Source organism: Neopelma chrysocephalum, unplaced genomic scaffold (assembly GCF_003984885.1).
Source record: "Neopelma chrysocephalum unplaced genomic scaffold, ASM398488v2 Primary Assembly neopelma1_75, whole genome shotgun sequence".
NCBI classification, from domain to species: Eukaryota; Metazoa; Chordata; class Aves; order Passeriformes; family Pipridae; genus Neopelma; species Neopelma chrysocephalum.
Window position 1 is genome coordinate 4,494,976 of NW_020897736.1, and position 17,083 is coordinate 4,512,058.

A 17,083-nucleotide genomic window follows, 5' to 3' on the forward strand; every position below is an offset into this window, starting at 1 on the left:
CGCGCCCCCGGCCCCACCGCCGAGCCCCCGCGCCGCCCCGCGCCCTTACCAGGTCGTAGTCCTCCTCATCATCGCACATGAAATCATCCTCCATGTCAGACATCTTGGCCGGAGGACGGGCGGGGGGCGGTGGCGGGGACGGCCCCTTCTCCCAGAAGCCCGCGCGGCGCTGCCCAATGTGGCTCCGCTCCGCCCGGAACGCGCTGCCGCCCGCGCCTCTCCCGCCCCCGGCCCGGGCCGCTCCGAGCCCAATCCGCGCCGCCCCGCCGCCGGCTGCCCTGCCCCTGGTAGCGACCGGGCTGTGGCAACGCGGCCGGGCAGGGCCTGAGCTGTGCACGCCGGAGCTCCCCGGGGTGGCTCTGCCGCTCCTGCCGCCGGGAGCGCGCCGTGCTGGCGCCAGGGCCGCCCGCCGGGTGTCCGCCTCCCGCGGGGGCTGCGGGTCGCTGGACGGCTGGTTCGGAAGGGTCGAGGGAGGTGATTCTGCCCCTCTGCTCAGCCCTGATGAGGCCACGTTTGCAGTGCTGTGTGCAGCTGTGGGCTCCTCGGTGTAAGAGAGACATGGAGCTCCTGGAGCGGGTCCTGCAGAGAGCTACCGAGCTGGTCAAGGGTTTGGAGAATCTCTTAGGAGGAAAGGCTAAGGGAGCTAGGCCTCTTCAGCTTCGAGAAGAGGCAACTAAGAGGGGTCCTCCTTAATGTGTATAATTATCTAAAGGGAAGGTGTCAAGAGGATGGAGCCAGGCTCTGGTCCTGGTGACAAGCAATAGGACAAGAGACAAAGGGCAGAAAGTAGTGCACGGGAAGTTCCACCTGAGCACGAGGAAGAACTTCTTTACTGTGTAGGTGACCATGCACTGGAACAGGTTGCCCAGAGAGGTTGTGGAGTCTCCTTCACTGGAGATATTCAGGATGCAATCCTGTGTAATGTGGTTTAGGATGACCCTGCTTGAACAGGGATGTTGGACCAGATGACCCACTGTGGTCCCTTCCAAAGTGACCCATCCTGTGATTCAGTGAAAGCCGGTCCAGACACTGGGACTGGCAGTGCTGCTCAGCCCTCAGTGCAGCCCATTTGCCTCACTCGGTGCTGCTGAACAGTTTACGTGGGCTGTGTTTGCCATAAGCAAGTCCCGGAGCAGCAGTTTTAGAGGCCTGAACCGTTAAAGTGCACGAGCCTTGCAAAGCAATGACTTTGTCAAGATTTTTACACATTAATTTCTGCTTCTGCCTTCAACTGAGTGATGCAAAACCCCCAATAGACCAGCTCTGCTTCCCCATCTCCACAAGGCCTGGGGTTCTCACAGGCTCCTAGATGTGTCTGCAGTATTTACTGGGTCTCTAGATTTTCCTGTTGTTGGTCATTTGACATTGTTATGGTTTCTGACAGAATTTTTTTTTCCCTAGTGGTTGCATTAAGTCTTCTAAAAACTCTGTTTGTATTCTGCCACCATACTAACAGGGAGAAAAAAGTTTCACCTCAGAAAACCCCCAATGAAATTTCAGTGTTGCTGTGCTTCCTTCACTCCTGAAAAGCTCCACGAGTGGGATATGAAGGGCCAGAAGATACAGACCAAAACAGACAAAGATATACACCAAAATGGACCAAGACATACACCAAAATGGGCAGTAACACTGAGCAAGTGAACCTGCAAACGCTTTTGGAACTCTCAGTTCCTCAGCGTATCTGCAGCCGCTAATCCGAGGGGTATCAAGAGCCGTGAGGCGGCTTGTTGGGAAGGGAGCTGGCAGAACCGCACACCAGAAAAAACAAAGGGAAGGAACGACGCCGGAGGGGACGGCGCTGCCAATTTATTGTTTTCATTGCAAGTGCGTTTTGCCGGAGAACCGGCGGGAATGCAGGGGGGAAAAAAAAAACCTAAACACTTCCTTGGCACGTGGCAGCAGCTTTCCTGTCCCGCCTGGGCTGCGGTGGGCGAGGGGCCGCGGGTGGGCCGGGCCGGTTCTGGGGCCGGGCCGCCGGCGCTGCCGCCCGGAAGGACGCGGCGTGTGCGGGCCCCGTGACCGCCGTGCCGCCGGAGCCGCCATGGCGGGGGACGGCCCCGCCGCCCTCCCGGTGCAGCTGGTGGAGCAGCCCAGGTGGGTGGGTCGCTGCCCGGCCCCGCCGCCGCTTATCCCGGGGCGGGTGGGCGGTGGCGGGAGGTGGGAGGGCAGCTGGGCCGGCCCCTCGTCGTGCCCCCGTGTGAGGTGCCAGGGGGTGCTCGTAGTGATTCGGTTCCTCGCTGCACGACCAGCGTGGCACTCGCACGCCGCGTGGCCCTGGGGTGCTGCTGGGGCAGCAGGGGGAATCATTCATTCATTCATTCATTCAGCTTTCCTCCTACCTTTTTTCCCCCAGAATTTTGGCGTTACTGATTATCTTCTCTTTCTTTTTGCTATAAAATCCCTGGCACGGCGCAGGCCCGGCCCTGCATTGGCTTTGCTGTGGCAGGTGCCAGCACATGCTCCTTCTCCACGGAGCCGCGCTCTGTGTGTGGAGGTAGAACACACACAAACCAACCTTTTCAACTGCGTTAGCATCACAGAAAAGTCACCTTTTAAAACTTCATTTACTTGCATGTACTTGCATTGTAAGTCACATGGTAAGGACAAGTCCACCACTTCCAGACTTGGATGTGTGAAGCTGTGAGGGATGCCTTTGCTTAACGCTTCTGACAATCTTCTTTTTGATGTAGGTGCTTAAAATGCAGTGTGTGTGTTGCAACATCAAGGCCAGAGCCTGTAAATAGCCTTTCATCAGGCCTGCTTGTAAAACCCACATTAAAAAAAGAGATCAATCAACACTTAGATAAACATGCCCCCATGACTGCTTTGTTTGTTGTTATTCTCTTGGTACCAACACTACTACAAAAATATCTGTGCAACAAGGCAGCATTCTAAACACTGACATAAAAAGGAATAAAGTTAACACCTAGAATTCTGCCAACAGATTCCCCCATGGACTATAATATTTATTAATGTGATCTAGAGAAGGGATTGTACAGTGAAATGGAAGAAATTGCTTCTGCTAATTGGAAGAGCAATATACCAGTCAATACTAGGGGAGATTATAAGAAGGAGAAATTATAGAGGGACCTAATACAGGGTACCAAGATGGAAAAGTACTAAACGATCTGTTAAAGAAAATCATAACAAATGATATTTTGTAGCTTTCCATTTAAAGAAATCTTACAAAACATTTAAATATATGTAATTGGACAGTAACACAGCCTTTACGAAGAAATACAAACTAAATAATTGTGAAATTTTTAACATCTGTTTCTCATTGCTGTCTTCTTCCACTTTGTATTAACTAGGCTTCCAGTTCTAGTTTTAGACTAAATGCGGATACCTTATCAGGGTTCCTGTTACTGGATTTTTGTTAGGACACCAAAATTTTGCTTTAAGGTAGTTTTGAAGTGCGTTACTATCAAATTTCCTATGCTACACTAAGATAATGGCTTCATCTGTTCTCAGCCTTTGTTTACCCACCGTTCTGCATGACACATTAAAGTATCCCGACTTTGCAAACACGCCTTTCCAGTCTGAAGAAATAAAGCAGTATGCCAAAGTTTCTTTGCACTGAACTTTCAGTTGCACATCTAGGACCTCCAAACAGAAAGCTTAAAGAATTTCCTGGGAACTGTTCCTGTAATCCTGTGGACTAAATACTATCTAAATTGCAGGAATAAGCTGAGGTTTGGAATTTTAGTTCTCTGTATATGCATTTGTACAGAGATGGGGTAGTGGCTAATGTGGAAATTGATAAAAATCAAAACTCAGAAGAAAATTAATTTGCTCAGACCTGGGGTGGCCAGATTTGACTTTAAAGGGAGTGTCTCTGGGTGTGTGACAAATCCCAGTGCCACAAATGAGCTGTTGGTCCACACTGCCAGATTCCTCCTCAATGGCAAACAGTTTTACAGAGCTGTGGCATAGAAGAGGTGGGTGGAGGCCATGGTGTTTTGTTATCCCAGGCAACTGCCTTCCCTGCTTGTCTACACCCAACCTAGACAGAGAATTTAAATAAAATAAGGCCTCTGCTAATCCTTATCAAGTGAATATATACATTTCTTATTAATTAGAGTATTCTAAGTAGTCTTCTTTGTCACAATGTTATGTGAGGAGAAGAAATAAGCAGTTTAATGTCTCTCCTGATGTATCAGAGAAAACTCCACATACTTCAGAAAGTTGAATTGAATTTACTTCGAGAAACATTGAAAATTCCTGCCTTTTATGCAAATACAGTCTTTCTAACCTTTCTAACTATAATATTTCTAACCTGCCTTTCAGATTGCAGAAGCTGAAGGAAATGTTTATATCAAAATATGGATCAGCTCCCAAGTTTTATGCTCGTGCACCAGGACGAGTGAATTTAATAGGTAAAGGAGAAAATCAGTCTTCTGTTATTTTACTTTATCTGCCATCATGGAAGTCTAAGAGTTTAAAACACAGAATGGAAATAATTTAATTTTTTTCTCAGAGAAGTTTCTTGTGATAAATGGGAAATCATATATACTTTAGTAGCTTTTACTATAACTTGTTATAAACAACTGTACATCCATATTAATTTTGGAAAAAGCATTTATAGGCAGTGGTGATGGTTTTGAAAATTGGAGTAACTTTTCTTTGGAAGGGCTTTGGAAATCTGAAGTAGTTCATGGATAGTGCATCCACAAATTAAATTAGTGTATATTTTCTCTTCTGTTATAATTTAAGTTACTAAATATAACCAGCCACACAGCAATGCATATGATAAAGCATGAAATAATTCTACCATCATTTCCTTTTCTGTTCTCTTCCATAGAGGTGTGTCCACAGAACTTAGAATAGTTGATGTGATTCACTGGCAGACTGGAGAGACACAATTATTTTGTATGTAGGACTTACTTGCATTTCTGTGGCAGCATTATTTTTGAGATTTCTTTATCCATGTTAGGATTTTGCTCTCCCTGGAGCTCAGTTTCTTGTATAATTATGAAGTATCCCTATGCATTTGAAGACATTGTAAGTAGAAAGAACCTGCAAAACAGAGCTTTAAAATTAGTTAGTCTGTTGTGCAATTAATTAATTTTTATGTTGGTGTTATGAGAACATATGACATAGATTAAACAGACAGCATATGGTAACTGTGAATTATTCCCAAGAGAGAGGACATTTACACCTTATGTGTTGTATGCAACTGTATTAATGATTATTTAAACATAATTATTATATTCCTGGAAAAATGTCCAGAAATTGTATGCACATGACAGTGTACAAATAATGTGGCTGTTCTCATTGCTGGACAATAATCTACATGGTGTTTTTTTCTAATTTTTGTAAGCCAGTGTTAAAACATGAATATTTATAAACGGGTGGAATAGATAAAACCACTAAAGAAGAAATTTTATGTGAAGTAATATGAAATGGAGGAAATGCACCCCAAATATCAAGTAATAAGAGTTGAAACTACACTAAGAAACTGTCCAATGCAGTAAACAGCACTGCACCCCTGCAGAAGCTATGTTATGGATATTCCAAACTATTCCAAAATATTCCAAAATATTTTCCTTGTTTGCTTCTTTGATAGGAGAACATATAGACTACTGTGGTTATGCTGTGCTCCCGATGGCTATAGAACAAGATATCCTGATCGCAGCAGAACCTGTACAGACTCAAGTTGTGCAACTGGCAAATACCAATTCTTCATACTTGTAAGTAATTACGTTGTTTATTCACTAATTTTTGTGAACCTCTTCATGCAATTGCAATACAAGTCACCTTTCCAGAGAGCTGACAAACTTCTATTGCCATACAGAGTGCAACTGTGTAAAACAAATCCTATCAGCAGATGGAATTCCACTGACTCCGTGCTGTGGATTAGTTTAGAGCAATAGATTTGCAGCTGCTGTCTCCTACCTGTTTGTTCATCTCTCTTGTAAGGCCTCTGATTTTTCAATCCTTCTGAAGGTGCAATTCTGTCTTCCCTTCTTTTAGCTCATCTGTCTTGATATAATCCCCATAATTGGCAGCAGTTCAGTTTCTCCTGGAGAAGGGAGTGCAATGTTTTGTAATTGATTATTGCATAGGTAAGCTAACACTCCCCTGCTCTGGAGAACCCGGGGCTGTGTTTTCACAACACAACAATCCAACTGTAGCAACAGTCCTGGCTCAAAAAAATCTGTATTCTCCTACTTCCTCCACAGCTGCTTGTTCACAGAATTATAGACCAGTTTAGGTTGGAAGGGACCTTCGGAGATCCTTGTAAACATCCTGATGGCCTTGTGCTGGACTCCCTGCAGTTCAGCACTGTCTTTCATGTATTGGGAAACCCCAAAACTGGATGCAGTGTTCTAGCTATGGTCTCACAAGTGCTGAACATAGGGAAATAATCCTGCCATTCTTTTCAACTTCAGCCACGCTGTTCTGCCTCCTTGTAACAGACTGATATTTGTGTAGTTGCATGGCAGTTCAAATCAGGTCACTCATCCACATGAGCTTTTGTGGACATTTTGCAAAAGCCAGAATCAGCACAAGCTTAGTTTAAGCCATTTTTATTATTTAAACCAATGGTAAATTACTCCCTGAAAGCACAGTGTGTGGCAACACATGGTCAGGAACACACTGCCAAAAGTGAGAACTATTTGAGCACATATTCCTGCTTAAAGCTCAGTTTGTTACAAAAACATGTTCTGAGCTGCTGCCTGTGACTAAAACAGTTGAAAAGAATTTGTATTTGCATGGTAAGTATAAATACTCACAGACTTTTCACTCACTCTGGAGTATGTCTTCACATTATAGCTGGGCTGAATTAAGAATTTGCCACTGCCAGAAGGCGATGGTGCTTCTTTTACCCCGAGTCTCCCTGTCCCTGCTTCTAACATTGATCCATCCTCTGCCTTTTAGCAGGTGTGGTATCTGTTTCATCTTAAGGTAAAGTGCACTATTTCCCCCTTTTTTGCTTGGTTAATTTTTTGTCATTTCAGTGAACTGCCATGCACTCAGCACTAAAGCTGACATGGGGTAAACAGTGGGAACAAGCAGTGCTGAGCAGGGGCAAAAGGAATGAAAGATGTGCATGGGACCTTTCCCTTTCTTCAGTAGCAACCTCCGAACAGAGCTGAAGCTGTATTGCAAAACCATTCTGCAAGAGGCAATAGTTTCAGATTTAGAGAAGCTTTGATTAGGAGTAGTTGTTATAATGGACAATACATAAAGCAGTAATTACAAGGTAAACATTTTTACTTGGTCTTCAGGCTTTGCCATATTATATCACAGTTGAGATGGCCTTCTCCTAAGGTATATAGAGCTCCTATTAAATCTAGAATTACAGCCTTTGAATTCAGACTGCACACACCATCACTATATTTTTACATCTGCCCTGGTTTCAGTTTGAGATCATATGCTGTAAACCATAAACCAAGAAGAGGTCTCAGAATTCAGCATTAACATCTTGGTTTTGTTGAGGCACTGTTGCTTAAAAACAAAGCTGAAACATGCCATAATTTCATAACAAAGAAATATTTTTCAACACTTTGAATGTTACACCACAAACAAAACTGATGACAGTATGTCTTTCTTTCCCAGCCTGTTACACTGGTAGATTTATGCCTGTGGTGAATGCACATATATAGGCCTTGATGAACAAGGACAAACCATAAACCTCCATAGAATCACTATTTCCTATTTGATTCTTGTTTTGTGAACTGGTAAAATGTGTAACAGTTGTGTAGCTTCCACCCTGATAGTTCATGTTAGCTTTTAGGAAAAATAGGACAGAGAACAGGTTGCTAGAAAAACCACCTATTTGTTTTTCATCATAAACCGTCTCAACTGATCTGACACCTTTTATGTTATTAGGGCTAAAATGGTATTCAGCACTTACAGTCTTTTGAAGTTCCTGATACCTCCCCTTCATGTAACGTCTTTGTAATTGAGAAGTACGTGCACAGAGAATATCTGACATTATACTTCTCAAAATGCCTTCAGAAGCACCAGAGGATGGTAATTACCAATGAGTTTCCATCCCATGGCCTGAAAGCTTTGTTGTTTGTTGGGGTTTTTTTTGAATCCGGGTATTTGTACAGAGGACTGAAACAGATAAACTAACAGATTGACAAGACAATGAAGTTCTGTGAGAAAGAGCCAAATTGGTCTCCCAAACATAAAGATTATTTACTATTTGAGCAGTAAAAAATGCTTCAGCCACTCTACTCAAAAATCTCACCTCTTGTCATTATACAGAAAAAATGGAATGCTTATGTCTAGTCATGGAGAAGTGGCATTCTTTCCCAAGCATTCTTTAAAAAAGAAAGGCTGGAACAGACAATATAAGAATACTTTTATTTCATGAGTATGTTTTTCCCAATTTTTTATTTTATTTTATTATAAAATTCTCATATTGATCTGCCTGCTTTCCAGTAGTATAATTCCTTGAAAGTGGTTTTATTCCCATTAAACCTAAATATTTCTGTGACATTCAGCTGCCTCTGTTCACGTTGTTTGGCAGACCTTGCTTTAAAAAAGCACAGCTTAGCCTGCAACTTTGGAATATATTTTGTTAGATTTCTTGACCTTCTCGGTGCCTTTCCTGTTTCAGTGTTGGGCACCTGCTGTAATGGCATCGGGTAGATACAGCTATTGGGTGCTCAGAGTAAAGACTTCTGAACAACTTGCACCTCTTGGGGACTGGTGCCCACTCTTCTGAGGCTCTGTGTGTCATTCCATGCCCATTTTGGCAGCACCTATCTAGCATTAGTTTCTTTAAGAACATTCAAGCTTACTCTTTTTATTATTTTGAAAGGAGGATGGAGTAGGACTTATCCCAGAGGAAACAGAGAAATTATTTAAACTAAATAATTTTAATTGCATCTTGTAACGTCCATAATAGAAGTCTGCAGCATTAGACCTGTTTTAGTGAAGTGCTGTTCAGAGCAAAGGTGATGAAGATGAATTCCTGAGCAGGAATTACCAGAGAGCCTGAAGTTTCTCTCTCTCTATTCAAGGTTTGACAGACATGATTATTTAGATTTTTACTTCTCTAAGATATCAGGATGGCATACACATACGGGATGGAGGGCATTCTGCCTTAATTAAGGATGTCAAAGGCAGCCTAATTTCTGGATTTATCTAGTAAATTCTGTATACTTCAGCAAGAATTCTTATGCTTTCATCTAAAATAACCTTATAGAATTGATTAATAAAGAATATCTGTTAAAAAAACCCAAAACAAACCAAAACACATTGCATTGCAAAACATTGACCTGTTTTTGTCCATCAGCAGGTGGCAGTAACAAGCCATGTTTTTTCAAACTAAATTCAATACAAATTTAAGCCTCAAGGTTTTTCTGTTTTTGCAGGGATTTCAGTACTAGTGTTAATAACATTCAGATTAACAAAACCAAACCTCAGTGGCATAACTACTTCCTGTGTGGACTGAAGGGCATCCAGGTAAGCCAAATCCACTTAACTTATGAAATTATTGTTGAAGTAAAATACAACAAGCATAGCTGTTCATCTCAGAATATTTCCCTGCGTTCTATAGCTTTTCTTGATGTACAGTTAAGTATTTTTATGTTAAAATTTAAAGAGAAGATATGACTGGGTTTGCTTTAAAATAGTTGCAGAGCACTATTTTTGTTTTTATTAAACAAATTACGATAGCAAATAATTATTTAGTAATGTCATGATCAAATTCATCATCCTGATGACATTTCTGTATCTTGAAGTAAAAAATAATGCTTTCCAATGGAACAATCTAATTAAAATTTGCTTTAAAAAAGGTTTGGAGGCTTGTCTGTCAGGACACAAAGATCATATTTTCATCCTTTGAAACATTTCTAAAAACCATGAACTATGAACTTCCATTAATGTTGGAAGCCTATAATTTGTGCACAACAACTGAGTGAAGCAGAGTCATTGAGGAGGCAAAAGAAAATGTAAAAACTAAGCAAACAGCATATAGAAGAAATAATCCATTAAGAACTATTACTTATCCTGGTTTTCAGTGTTTGATTGGGATTTTCAAAATTTCCTGAGTTAAAAGTGCAGCTATGCAGGAAACGGCAACTTACGGGAACGGCGGGAACACTGAACAGACATTTTCCCGTCTGCCCATCTGAGCTTTATCTCCTCCGCTGGGAGCTCTCCTGTCTCCAGACTGACTTGAAGACCAAACTGCTTGTGAAGCCAAGTGCTAGTTGTCAGTGCTGCCCTGGGAGGCAGCCTGAACTCACCAGAGGGGCTCCTATAAATCTCACCTGCTGTTCGCAGGTGATTCGTGGCTCTTAGAGTTAAAAAAAAAAAAAAGGTGCCTTCTCTGCTTGATGTCAATCCAGTGATACTTCTGGAAGGGCAGATGGGATAAACAGTGATGGTCAGGTCAGGAACAGGTTGCCACAGCCATCCCAAATTATGGGCAAATATGCTTTTTAAAGCACATGAAGTTTGCCTCAGGATAGACCATCTAGGTCACCTCACAGGATGGTCCAATAGATAAGAACTGCAGAGAGCCAACAAAGCCTACCTCAAACCTGCCACTGGAGGCTTCAAAGTACAGTTTTTGGAACAATCAGTGCCACAAATCACTTTATTACAATCCACAGTTCCTAAACAGACCCCTGTCTCTATGTACAGACCCCAATAAATTACTTATGTGTGCAGTAACATGAGTATTTTCAATTTTGTATTGCTCAGTACCACAAGCGTTTAAATTGCATGGACTGTAAAGGTATAGATTAGGTTTCTTTACAATATGTCCTTTCTTACATTAAGGCTAGCATGACCAATTGACTTTATTTATTTTGCAGTCTGCTACTGAGATTTGTTTCCTAAGGACAAGCTTTCATACTTGAAGGTTAATTTGCAAAGCAGGTTTGCAGACTCTAGTACTGGCAGAAAATAAGCATAAATGTTACAGGCTTAAGAAACACTGAAATACAAGTACTCAGAGGGTCCAGCAGGATAATCTGTTTATATTGAGTTGAACATGCTATCCTTTTGGGACAGAACTGTTGCAGAACTTGGCAAAGTCCATTTTCATTTTTGAAACTGAAGTACGTTTTCTATTTAAACATCGCGTGATAAGTCTGCAAGCCTGATTCATATTCAAGACAATCCAGAAACTGGGGATCAGTTTCTGGTTACTCAAGCATTTTCTGTTTTTGAACAAGCCTGCCTAGTGTTCTTCATGAAGGGCCATGGGCAGCAATAGTATTTTAGGTATGAATTTCCTATATTTGTAGAAGGGGAAATTCAAAATAATTTGAACTGATAGTAGAAGACTTTAAAGGAGGTTCTTTGTGTTTGCTGATCTCTACTGTTGGTACTTATGGCTGAAGTTGTTTCAGGAAAAGCAGTAGAAATCTTTTGAAGGTGGGCATTTCTTTATGAAAACACTGCTATTTTTTCTGATTATTGACACTGTAACATAGTCTATTGACATATAAATTGCATCAGAATGCAACTATTCATATACCTCCCATATACATTCAATGATTTTTTAATAAGTACTGCATGTTTGTTTCAAACTGACAGCAGAGAGAAACTTATAGTAAAGCAATTATAAACAAAAAGACAAAGCAACTAAAGAATAATTAAAAGAGTGTGTACATGAGGATTTATGACTCTGGATTAAATGTATTATCTGTGATACCTATCATGTACGTAAAAGTATTTTAAACCTTATTCTAAAGGTAGTGTGACAGAGACCATTCCTGCTGGTAGGTGTGTCTTTGTGCCTCCAAAAGCACAGAGTCCCTCAAGTACCATTTGGTTTTCCCAGGGTCAGTCCTGTGGGTGCTTCAGGAGATGAGCATCTGCCTTTGAATACAGCTGCATGGCTACTAGTACCCCATCAGTGTCATGTGGCTTCCTAACACCACATGCCACTGTTAGATGTGAAGCATAAAGTGGAACCTTAAGCTCTTCAGGATGCCTTAAGTGAAGAGCTGTTGAGAAAAGGACAAAAGTAGGGTATGAAATGATTGGTAACTGTCACCACGGCAGCTCAGAGTGGAGCCAGTTGCTGCAAAACCCACCCACGAAGCTTGGTAAATTCTTGGGCATTCAGCCCACCCTGAGTTCTGCTCGGGGTACAGTTATATGTTTGTGTACAGGAATTGTAGACATACCTTTGGCTGGAGCCCTACCATTGGCTTTGTTCTTAAGGAATAGAAGGAAAACTTTGCTTTTGCTTTATTTTGGAGATACCAGAAGCAGGTCCTTGGTTCCAGCAACTCAGTAGAAGGATTCTCTTTCTAAGTATCAGATAATTGCAAGCCTGAGCCTGTCTGTACTTGAAACTGAGATTGTTTATTTTTCATTGTTAGGAACATTTTGGTCTTAATAACCCAACTGGAATGAATTGTCTGCTAGATGGAACCATCCCTCCAAGTTCTGGTCTCTCTAGCTCCAGTGCTTTGGTGTGCTGTGCAGGACTCGTGACACTCAGAGCTAATGGAAAAACCCTCTCTAAGGTAATTTACTGTAAAACACGAGAGTGTCAGCAGTAAAATTCTACTTAAAATTAAATATTGTTAATGCCTGTAAACATTAAAAACACGATACAATTGTTTTTGCAAAGAGTTGTTGGATATAAACTTAAGATATTGCACAATTGAGCAAACATCTTTGGCCAAATTTTGGCAGCATTTGAATTTGGCAAGAACACAGGCTTACATTAAAGCTGAAAAAAGGAGCATTATTGTAAGCCTGTATTTTGGCCAACCATCAGGTCCATGCCTGAACCAGATGTGCTATCTGCAGGCCAGGACTGAGGATATATGTGCTGAAACATGTGGACCACACCCCCGAGGCCTTTACCCTCTCCCTGAATGACTTTTCATGGCTTTAACAGCAGAGCATCTGTTGGAGGCCTGTGGAACAATTTCTTGATAAATTATATAATCAGCACAAACTAGAGGTAAAATTCTTCCATCTGACTCTCCTTATTCTCTTCATAGTTTTTTCAGAATGAACATATTTACAATCCAAAATGTATTCCTCACTTTTAAACAAACATTAGTCTAAAAACAAACCCCAAGTATGTGACCTGTTAGCAGTACAACTGTTAGTAGAATTTGGCTCATGTAATACAAATTTCTGGAGGAGTCATGGTCCTTGAAGGTGCCATATGGGAATGAACTTCTCTCCAGTAAAAACGTCTGGTTAAGTGAAACTAGGATCTTAAATTAGAACATTGTCAGGAAGAGAAAAGAACAGATCTAAATGTGACTGTTATGCATATTTGTGCCTATTGTCTAAGGCAGACATTCCCAAATTGTGGTACAAAGCCAACTGAAAGTGGTACATGATGATGGCAGCTGTTAACTCTGCTTGTAACAAGCACTCCTCTGAGCCACGAGGTAAACAGATTCACACAGAAAGGTTTTGCTGATCTGTTGTGATTTACTGCTCTGTGTAGCTGTAGTTGCAGCAATCGCTCAGCAGTGACTTCACCATCCCACAGTGCACACCTCAAAGGGCTTCAGGAGAGGGTCAAGCGGGCTAAGGCAGAAAGAAGCAGGTTGGTGAGGCAGGGCAGCTTTTTTATGTAGGAGAATATGGCTGCAGTCACTGTCACCTTGATTTGTGTCGGTGCAAGGTGTGGTCAAAAGGTAGGTGAGGGATTGGACACCTTGACAGAGGCTCTGCTTTGTGAGGTGAGACGTGTAGAGGAGTGGGAGATGGAAGTGTGGAATCGAGAATTCCACTTGGATGAACGAGACTTTGCAGTTGAAGGGTTGGAGGTGACATGACATGTACCTGTCCTGGCAACAAGCTTCTGGTTTTGCACAGATGGTCTGACCACAGCTCAGCCCCATCTCCGATGGTGGTCACCAAATGAGCTCAGCTTGGGAACTGCTGATCAAAATCACTGGAGTGCATGTGTTCAGAAATTGGCTATCTTCAAAATCCATAAAACTCACAGAGGTCAGAAAGCCCAAATTTTACTAGGTAGTAGAAATCTGTATCTGGAAAACCAGAAGCCAGGTTTTCATTATTCCAAGAAATACTGCACGGCCTTCTTCAGGGAATAAGTGATATAAATAAATTGATCATGGCTTGGGAGTACTGGCCAGCATTATGCCAGACTTGTTGTAAAGAAAGGTGCAAAACTTCTGGCATTTTCACATAAAATTATGGAGGAAGAGAAAGAAGACAGAGACTCCACTGAATGGCTTTCCTTCTCCTCATGTGTCCTGTTCAATCAACCCGAAGTCTCTTCTTGCTGGTTGAAAAATGTGCTGAAAGTTAAGCTTGTGTCTGAAATACAGTTGGACAAACACAAGAGACACAATTGCACATTTTTGTCAGGAAATCCTGCTGTCTGCAGCCAGATACTTTGCACTTGTGATGAAAAATCACCAATTAATGTACAGATGAGAATTCTCAATAGCCCACATAGGCGCAGTTAGGAACATCTCCCGGGTTTTGTGTGCTTGCATAGACCAAGACACCTGGTTGTGGTAGTTAAGAGAGAGGATGACAGCTCTGAAGACTGATTACTTTTGTCCAGGCTTTAAGTTTCCCCAAATCTTACAGGACAGTAAAAACAAGTTCAGTGTTCTTGGCTAATTTATGATTTAGCATTAGAGACCTCTTGTATCTGGCTAAATCCAGATTCTCTGTTGCACTGGATTTATGCTTAGCCTCCCAGAACTGCCTTGTGCAAGGCAGAGCTGAGTATAAATTAGAGCAATCTAGGCATGTGAGTCCTCAGAAGTATAAAACGTGCTCTGGCCACTTCTTGCCAGCTCCTAATGCATCCTGTGCTGGTGTCAAATGGTATCTGTGCAGGATCCAGCAATGCTGGCTGTGCATCAGCCGGGAGCTCCCCCATGGCAGGGAAATTCTTAGCTGAGCAGAACTAGGGGCTTTCCAGAGCCTTTCTACTAGAAAGCAAACCAGGACCTTGCATTTTTAAGGCTCTGGATATTAATGTGTTTGTTTACTTTAAAGAAGAAATATCATTGTACCCTTCCCCTCCATCTTTTTTTTTTTTTGTCAGATGCTTTACAGTTGCGAAAGTTGTAAATTGTAGCATTTATAAGTAACAACATTTGGTCATGGCGGTAATTTTATGAGAAAAGATTGACTTTTTGCCCCTCATTAGTCTGATGGACTTTGCAAAATCTTAGTACGATGGTTTGTAGCAGCAGTACAGGAAACTTTTGGCTTTGGAATCAAATTTGGCTGAATTGTAGGGCTTCTGTAGCCAAAGTTATGAAAAATTGACCTTTTACTGAATGGAACATTTATCTGTTTTGCTTCTGTGAAACTATTTTTATGAGAATATTTTAGTTATACGCTCTTTTTCCTGACAAATGCAAGTTTAAAATAGTAGCTGTAGAGTAAAAGTCCTTGAAATTTAGAGCTTTTATGAGATAACACTTCCAGTGTGAAGTTTTGGCCTATGAGATTAAGAGCCAAAAAACCCCAGAATTAAAAAACATTGTAAAAGCATGGCTAGAATTTCATGGTGGCTTACTTTAAAAATAGCACTTTTTTTGACATTGAAAACAAAATCAGAAAAAAATATGCTCTCCCTAATTGTGTGTAGCAGCCTGCAATAGGGCATTGTTTCAGTGTGCATACAAATTTTTTTTTTTTAAAAAACCCATCACACACATACACAATAGTTTAGGGAAAATACCAGTTCAAGACAATTCAGCCAGATGTGCAGTGCTAACCAGTTGCAGCAGTGCAATAGCATTCAAATAACAAGATGGAAAATGTAGAATGTGAGCCTTAAAAAGAATCCATTTTTCTTCTCCAAACAGGATACCAGTCTAAGGCTGTGTTGGCATCACTCAAGCAGCAGCAATGCTCACTATTAGTAGTTTTTGATTTTAGAGTGATTTTTATTTCACTGTTACAAAATCAATCTTTTGTATAACTTTTCGTCGGGAGAAGATCCTTTTTGTAAAGGAAATATAATAATGCTCTAAATTGTCCCAGCTTTGTGTTACGTGGTAGGAATTAATGAGTACAGAAAATGACTTAGTATTTTGAGTAATTAGATTTACTTGAAAGATGTGATGATAGTGTTGCTGTCCAAATGTAAAATCTTGTGAGACTAAGGTCTGTTCAGCCACCTTAACATCTTCTCTGTTACCCAAGGCTGGGCAGCTGTGCACACACTTACTGGGAAGAATAGATCAGAAATGAATAGGGTTTATTTAATTTAACATGAAATGTTGGATATAGGAAGGTGAGTTATATTTGACTTTGCACTGACCTTGGTGTCTACATTGTTATTCCCATGTTCTCACTCCGCTTTTCCCTGGCTGGAATTTCTTCTGTGCAACAATCTTCTTTTCTTAAATATGTTATCACAGAGGTGTTACTATTGCTTCTAATTGGCTCAGCCTTGGCCAGCAGCAGGAAGTCCATCCTGGAGCCAGCTGGCATTGGCTCCACGGAACAGGGGAAGCTTCTGGCAGCTTCCAACAGAAGCCACCCTGTAGCACCCCCCGCTACCAAAACCCAGCCACAGGAACCCACTACGTTACTGAGAAGCACTGAAGTCCCTTTCTCTCTGTGGAATTGAAAAAACAGGGCTCTTTAACTTGTTACGTTTGACTCTGTATGTTTGTAATCAAGAGGAAGCAGAGTACTTTGGAGCAGTGGTAATCAAAGGCCATAATCTCTCATCAACCAAATTGATAACCTTCTATTTGAGCATGTTAGAGGGCAGACAAAGTCAAGCTAAGATTGCTGTGCTTATGAAGACATCCAGATACTATCTGACAAATATTTCCCCATTTTGGAAAAAAGTAAGTATAATTACCTTGCAAAACATATATGAAGTTTAGCTAATTGGGATTTTATGTGCAAACTGGAAGCAGATGGTAACTTTCAGCAATCTATTCCTAGTCAAGACCAGATATTAAAAATAAAGACATTCCTGGTGATAAAAATAACCTCAAAATTTGGCCATCATTTTATACCTTAATAAATGAAACACAGTGTCTTATATTTCAGAAGTTATTTTTGTACCTATATACATGTATACAAAATGTGCACAGCTTTGAAAAAAAATACCACCACATAACTAGAGTTTAAATCTGCCTTAAGTGATGGAGAATGTTTTCTTCTTCCTGTA

At 41.4% G+C, this 17,083-nt stretch overlaps 2 protein-coding genes across 7 annotated transcripts in view; one reads left to right on the forward strand and one right to left on the reverse strand.

The window, feature by feature from the left end:
- The window catches only part of COPS2 (COP9 signalosome subunit 2), a 27,097-nt gene extending 26,885 nt beyond the window's left edge, over positions 1-212 (reverse strand). The window contains exon 1 of one of the 2 annotated variants that reach the window (XM_027688731.1): positions 50-201. In XM_027688731.1, the coding sequence (XP_027544532.1) occupies positions 50-103 (54 nt within the window). In that variant the 5' untranslated portion in view covers positions 104-201. Of the gene's footprint in view, positions 1-49 lie in introns of both variants that reach the window. The other variant, XM_027688732.1, reaches the window with a different exon arrangement.
- A 1,768-nt stretch (positions 213-1,980) lies between these two features.
- GALK2 (galactokinase 2) overlaps positions 1,981-17,083 on the forward strand; it is a 46,153-nt gene continuing 31,050 nt past the window's right edge. For 2 of the 5 annotated variants that reach the window (XM_027688463.1, XM_027688464.1), the window contains exons 1-5: positions 1,981-2,094; positions 4,288-4,376; positions 5,567-5,690; positions 9,336-9,426; positions 12,306-12,452. In XM_027688463.1, the coding sequence (XP_027544264.1) occupies positions 2,042-2,094; positions 4,288-4,376; positions 5,567-5,690; positions 9,336-9,426; positions 12,306-12,452 (504 nt within the window). In that variant the 5' untranslated portion in view covers positions 1,981-2,041. Of the gene's footprint in view, positions 2,095-4,284; positions 4,377-4,801; positions 4,870-4,933; positions 5,002-5,566; positions 5,691-9,335; positions 9,427-12,305; positions 12,453-17,083 lie in introns of those variants that run through there. The other 3 variants (XM_027688465.1, XM_027688469.1, XM_027688466.1) reach the window with 3 other exon arrangements.